Source organism: Bison bison, unplaced genomic scaffold, assembly GCF_000754665.1.
Source record: "Bison bison bison isolate TAMUID 2011002044 unplaced genomic scaffold, Bison_UMD1.0 scf7180017864233, whole genome shotgun sequence".
NCBI classification, from domain to species: Eukaryota; Metazoa; Chordata; class Mammalia; order Artiodactyla; family Bovidae; genus Bison; species Bison bison.
Genome location: NW_011494805.1, coordinates 393390 through 400610, shown reverse-complemented (window position 1 = coordinate 400610; position 7221 = coordinate 393390). Strand labels below are relative to the sequence as shown.

At 42.5% G+C, this 7221-nt stretch overlaps 1 protein-coding gene across 1 annotated transcript in view; it reads left to right on the top strand.

Annotated features, from left to right (window-relative positions):
• MTBP (MDM2 binding protein) overlaps nucleotides 1-6525 on the top strand; it is a 78223-nt gene extending 71698 nt beyond the window's left edge. Inside the window, exons 22-24 of the mRNA XM_010846235.1 lie at nucleotides 425-538; nucleotides 4282-4347; nucleotides 5374-6525. Coding sequence (XP_010844537.1) covers nucleotides 425-538; nucleotides 4282-4347; nucleotides 5374-5412 — 219 coding nt within the window. The 3' untranslated portion in view covers nucleotides 5413-6525. The remainder of the gene's footprint in view (nucleotides 1-424; nucleotides 539-4281; nucleotides 4348-5373) is intronic.
• Nucleotides 6526-7221: the final 696 nt, after the last annotated feature.

Below are 7221 nucleotides of genomic sequence, written 5' to 3'. Positions count from 1 at the left end.
ATATAATGATTTATATATATATATATATATAAAACCAGCTCTTACATGTAGTCCTGATACATGTATATATATATATATAGAGAGAGATTTTGTTACAAAATATATTCTCTTTATAGTGTTTGAAATTTTCCATAATAAAAAACAAGGACACACCTGTGTATACCTATCCCTGCTGTGTGTACCATTCCCATTCTGATGTTGACTCAGAGCTCAGCACATGAGACCCTCTCTTGGGACGCTTCAGTCCTCTCTGCCCGACAGCTACCCTGTGACATGTGAGTGTGTCACTGTTTCAGGTCTCTTCTTCTCAATGGTTTGGTCTTAATGAGCTTATCTGTCTTTAGCATAGCTACACGGTTGTGTGATTTACAGAGCTGAGCTCTCAGGGTAAGAAACACTAGTCACATGTTATGTTGTATTCAAGATACTGAAAGAAGTAGTTGCTGAAACCCTGAAGAAGCACGGGATCACGGAGGCTCACGGGTGCTTCTCTGCTTGCAGCCAGCGTCTCTTTGAGATCTCCAAGTTCTACCTAAAGGTACAGTGTCTTCTCTACTGACGGCAAAATCGAGGTCATGTTCTAATGTTCCTAATTGACTCAAGGTAATATGAATTGAATATTTTTTACTCTGACAACTTATTGCCACATTTTTTAATGGAGGTAGAAAAACTGGAGTCAGAATACTTTATGGTTGATTTTAGTTCTCATATATAGAGAATGGTACCTTAACTGACACCCCCAGTGTTTGCCTAACAGGTCATTGACTTGAGTTGATCATAAGCTCAGCTTATTTTATGTACTCAGGTAATCTTAGTATATCGTGAAGGTACCTGACAGAGTGTCAAAACATACAGTTTCTAGTTCTGGATCCACTAATAGCTCGTTGTAGTACAGACAGACCGACCGTTCAGATAACCGTTTTGTGAAACTTCAGTGGTGTTAGATTTTTATGTGGGTTTTTGATTAAAACTGCAGATGGACCACAGGTGGAACACTTTGAGTTCCCTTGTAGAATCTCTCGAGAAAGACAGTACTGAAGTTACAAAAGCCAAGAAAAGAAGAAAGGAAGACCGTGGCGGTGCTGTCACACGTTGGCGCAGGAAGCACGTGGATGCGTGTTGCGGCTGAGCAGCAGTGACAGCCTCGATGCCCGCCTGGGGCTGAGAGTCCAGACCCAGCACGGTCTCGGGCTTGCTTGGAGCCTGGGGACACCAGGTGTTGTGGAAGGCGGGGGCAGAGTGCCATGAAGAGCAGGAGTTAGAGAGAGGTCCGCAGAGTGAACGGGGAGCCTTCAGCCTGCTCTGCACACCTTTCCCCACAGCGTTCGCTGAGGATGGCTGTATTACCCGTGGCTTTGCTCTCTCCCACCCTGCGGCAGTGTGGGAAACAGTCCCTGGAGGAGAAACGCGTGGGAGGCCGCAGTGAAAAGGCCAATGACCTCTTATTCCCCTACGTTACAAAGGTGCCAGTGAATAAGCTCTGCACACACAGAAGTTCCAGTAAGATTTTTATTGTCTCATTTTAAAATATGACTGGAAGGGATGTCCCTGGAAGCCCAGTGGCTAAGACTGTGCTTCTGCTCCAGGGAGCATGGGTTTGATCCCTGGACTGGGAACTATGATCCCATGTGCTGTGTGCTACAGCGGAAACAATTTTAAAATGTCTGTGTGACCAGACAGCTGAGACTCGGCAGAGTTCTGAGGAAAGCGTCTAACTCAGCAGGTGTCAGAACATAAAGGAGCAGAGGGGGCGCGGGAGGAGCAGAAGCCTGAAGAGAACACCATGAAAACTGGATGTCAGGAAGGAGACAGTCGCATGTACAAAACCGGAATGTGATGCTGTTTGCAAGAACTATAGAATGTGAAATTTCCTTAAAATTAAAAATACAGTAAAATCACTAATAGTCAACAGTGAGAGTAAGAAATTTGCCAGAAGTTAGTATTACTGACAAAATTGAGGAGAAAAACATTAAACGTGAGATAAGGAAATGGGGGAATTAATCTGAAAGATCCATTATGCTCATAATAGAGACGAGAGGAGAGAAAACCTTCAGAAATACACAAGGCATTCCAGAACCGAAGGATGCAAACCTCCTGCTGGAAAGGGCACATAGCTCGTCCTGCCTGGAGGGTGGCAGTTCTGCAAGCCCGTCACTGTGGAAGGTCACATCTCCTGGAGGGGGAGAGTAGTTCCATAGAAGTTTTCTGGGAGAGAAGCAGTTGACATAAAGATTCAAGAATAAGGTTGGCATTGGACTTTTCTAGTAGCCTCGCATGCCAGATGGTAGAACATCATCTTCACATTCTGAAGGAAAGTGGTTTACCTGGTATTTTTTATCTGGCCCAGAAGTCAGTCACAGGGCTTTCCCGGTGGCTCAGTGAGGAATCCACCTGCAATGCAAGAGACCCAGTTTCAGTCCCTGGGTTGGGAACATCCCCTGGAGAAGGGAATGGCTACACTCCAGTGTTCTTGCCTGGAGAATCCCATGGACCGAGGAGCCTGGTGGGCTACAGTCCGCGGGGTCGCAAAGGGTTGGACACGGCTGAGCGACTGACACACACAGAAGCCAGTCAAGTGTGAAGATTCAGTAGAGTACACGGCTGAGCGACTGACACACGGAAGCCAGTGAGGTGTGAAGATTCAGTGGAGACGCTTCAGGCACGAAAGGTCTCAAAAATTTTGTCACCTGTGTAACCTTTAATGAATTTGTGAGAAGATGAAATTCAGTAGAACAAGGGACTTACTCAAGAAATAAAAGAAAAACTACCTAGACTGGGAAAGATATGTTCCAGTGGGACCTAGTCCAGGAAGCAGCTGGACCAAACTGCAGCAGGCCGACGGAGAAGGGGCTCCAGGGTTTAAAGAATGCAGTTAAGAAAACCAGCGCAGAAACGAAAAGCTGAAGGGACGATTACCCGGTCTCCGAGAGTGTTTGAAGAACTTTGATGTACATTTAATCAGTCTTTTTAATCAGAGTTGTGGGGCTAGGGGCAGAATTATGTACCTGGAAAGCTAAGCCAATATAGTTCAACCACAGGATAAATGAAACATTAGATGAAAGAGAAATTATAACCATAATATGTTACTTAGCTTGGGAGTAAACTTTATTTGCTTAAGCATAAAATGCAAACATTGACTGTTTACTAATTAAAAAAAAAATTGTGGTGCAGCTGTTACTGAGAGGAAACGAAGGGAGGTGGGAGGATTCAGAGGCCTGAATCCAGGGTAACAGCAGTCACTGTCTGAAAGTGTGAAGTCACACAGTAGCAGTAATAAGTGTATTATCCAGAAACACGGAGGTAGAGCAAGAGAAACAGAAGAGAGCACTGAAAGTGACTGCTTCGACGGAGCATGACTTGGAAGCACAGCAGAGGACAGCTTTTTTTGTAAAACAAGTGAATTTTTTAAATTTTATGGTTAAACTTGTTATAGGTTATTAACTTTTTAAAAGTCAGAGATTTCAGTTTTATGTCCAGTGTAATCCCCTCTGTGTCTGGAGTGAAATAGCCAGTAAGAAGAGAGAGGTGAAAGGTGTTTTATCTGAAAAATAAACATTAATTGTATGTCCGTCTCCTGAGTAATGAAGCATTAGTGAGTACACATAGCCGACGATGGAGAAGGAAACAGCAGCCCAGTCCAGCGTACTAGGCAGGAGAACCCCATGGACAGTGGAGTCTGCTGGGCTGCAGTCCATGGGGTTGCAGAGTCAGACACGACTGAGCGCCTGAGCACATGTGCACAGCTGAGGATGGGTGTGGGTCTAGCCGGTGCTGTTGGGTTTATGAGCTCAGAGCAGCATGGACTTATGTACAGACAGGTGTATTTTGGTTAGAGAACTTTGGCCTTCCGGGGCGGAACTAAATGATAATCTCTTGCTGTGATTTCTCCCTCTTCACATTGATGATTATAGAATGATTTAGGATCATGTCAGGTTTATTTAGGAGAAGGCGATGGCACCCCATTCCAGTACTCTTGCCTGGAAAATCCCATGGATGGAGGAGCCTGGTGGGCTACAGTCCATGGGGTCGCTAAGAGTCGGACATGACTGAGCGATTTCACTTTCACTTTTCACTTTCATGCATTGGAGAAGGAAACCGCAACCCACTCCAGCATTCTTGCCTGGAGAATCCCAGGGACGGGGGAGCCTGGTGGGCTGCCATCTATGGGGTCACACAGAGTCGGACACGACTGAAGCGACTTAGCAGCAGGTTTATTTAATAATGACTTGTTCTTTGTAATTTAATGTACAGATTTAAAATGCTCTGTTTTCTTATGTTTAGGATCTTAAAACTTCAAGGGGTCTATTTGAAGAAATGAAGAAAACAACAAACAACAATGTTGTGCAGGTAAGCATGCCGTGAGTGCATCCAGTTAGGCTGCCGTCTTATTTGCGGGCGGCCAGGAGGCGTAGTACACGCAGTGAGAATTAGTGAGTGGTCTGTTCAGCTGTGTCCCTGTGACCACTCGTTAAATAGCTTAATGGACTTACGTAAGTAGGGTCTTGAGTAGTATTTAAGAGATTTCTCTGTTAACAAAAGAGCTTCTAAATTAATGTTCAGAAAGAAAAAGAATAATCCAAAGAGCTGGAAAAATTAATCCATTTTGATTAGCTGTTTTCAAAGCTTGGTTTAATTCTATTTTTAGTGATCCTTTAAAAACAAATTTTCAAATACGGGTGAGAAAAGAGAGCAGTATCTTCATTTTGTCCAGTGAGCACACCACCATTGTATTCTGCAACATAAAAAAGTTCACCAAAAAGTGTTCTTTAGCAAGAAAATGTGTGATTTTTTTTTCTGTTTAAAAATTCATGATATAATATGTAAATACATATGCAAAGAAACACATACAACTAAAAAAAAAAAGAATTTTAAAAGATTCAGGCTGAGAAAGAAAACATTTAAGAACCCTGGAAGCCCCAAAGAGTCTCTTCCCCACCGCATCCTACTCTGTCACCTCTGGAGGTAAATGCTATATTGATGTTTTTGTGTTTGATAATCCTTTAATTTTTTAAACTGTAGTTGGTGTGTAATACTGTGTGGGTTACAGGTGTACGGTATAGCGGCTCACAGCGTTTGCAGGTTTTGCACTCTCAGTCCTCGTGAAATCCTGGCTGTACTCCCTGTGCCGCACAGTGTCCTTGTAGCTCCTTTGCTACAGAACAGCTTGTGCTTTACTCTCCTCCTCCTGGACTGCCTCTCCCTCTTCCCCCTCCCCACCAGTAAAGGGTACTTTTAAGATAAAATGTATTTTTTAAGAGTCTGATGTGTTATTTTTTGTCTTAAATTTTCTACCATGCTCTTTTGAACAATGTATTTTTCTATCGCTTTTGTTTTCAAAAGAATGTACCATAATCATATTTTTTCTCCCCGTAGGTAATTGAATGGGTGTTAGAAAAAGCAAGCAAGAAATAACACAGAATCATTCCCTTTGGATGATTATAAATTGGATGGATCTATTATATACCACTTCCTTCCTTAGTTTGAAAATTACACATTTCAAACTTTATTCAAAGAATTAATGTTCCATTTCTAAGGAATTTCATAAATACCCTGTACTTATATAGTTTTGAAGTTGCTCAGTTAATGTAATTTTAGTTTGTATACTTAACAGTTTTACTATATTTTAATTTTTAAAGTTAATATTTTTGTGTATGTTTAAAAATTTTACTCTTGGTTATTTAATTATTTCAATAAATAGAAAAACATATTTCTTTACTTCTTGGTAAATGTCTTTGTTGTTAGGTATATTTAAACTGCTGAGTCTTAAGTAAGACATCGCCAGTGGCTTTTCTCAGGTGTTACTACAGCTTGACTTATTGGATGACCCTTGGTTTAGAAAATATTGGCAAAAAATTCGTATAACATTAGTCATGCTCCCTTAACCCCTGCCCTGGAGTCAGCACTGTTGGAGCTATTGATGTTTATTTGGGATGAAAAAAAGAGCAAAAATTGTGAAAATAAGACATAGTGAAAATGACTTAAGTACCTACTCCCAGAAAAAAAAAATGTTTTCCCATGACAGTAAATTTGGAAAATGTGGAAAACACTAAGGAGAATGGAAAAAATTCCAATACTGTTCTGTCTACATAAACATTATATTTATTTTTAAAATTGCGGTCATATGTGTGATATGTATGTATATTAATTTATAGCCTGCTTTTCACTTAACAATGTGATATAACAATATGATTAAAATGATTTTTATATCATATCATTAATAACTGCATAATTCAAATGAATCAGTTTATTTAACCAATCCTGCATTGTTGGACATATGAGTTTAATATTTGCTTATTGTAAATGGAACTTAAATGAATATTTCTGGTACATCACTGATTATTCCTTAGTACAGCTTTTTCAGGGTGGAGTCTGCAGGTGTCTGAATGTACTGCTTTAACTTAACTTCAGTGCTGTGCTCACACTTAATAACTTTTGTGAATGTCCCATAAAAATACTGGAAATGGCAACCCACTCCAGTGTTTTTGCCTGGAGAATCCCAGGGACAGAGGAGCCTGGTGGGCTACAGTCCACGGGGTCGCAAGAGTTGGACACGAGTTAGCGACTGAACCACCACTGCCACCATAAAAATACTTCAAAGTAAAAAGTACTCAAGATACTCGAGATAAATGTGAAAGCAGGTAACAGGAGCGATCTAAAAGGCCTAGGGACTTCAGGTCTGTTTCTGGCACGGACTGAACTCACGGGAGGAGCTGCAGGCCGGGCGGAACTCCAGCTGCGTGAGCCGCGTGCCTGTGTCCAGGAGAGGACCCTGCTGGCCGGGCCTGTCCATCTGTAGGACACCCACGCGCGGGACCTCAAAAGGCAGACCCGAGGGAGAATAGAGCAGAGCGCAGGCCTTGGCTCTTCGGATGTTAATTCCTGTAAAACTTGCATTCCCTGAGAGGACCTTAGAGAAAAAGGGAGCCAGCCACAGGGCCAGACTGGCTCAGCCTGTTCCACAGTGATGGTACGTTTGGGAAAATTGTTGTGTACATCACCTGGAAAAGAGAAGTTGGCTTCCTTGTGGCTCAGATGGTAAAGAATCTGCTTGCAGTGCAGGAGACCCGGGTTCAATTCCTGGGTGCTCAAGATTCCCTAGAAAAGGGCATGGCAACCCGCTCCAGCGTTCCTGCCTGGAGAGTCCATGGACAGAGAAACCTGGTGGGCTACAGCCACGGGGTCGAAAAGAGTCAGACACGACTGACTGACTAAGCACACACA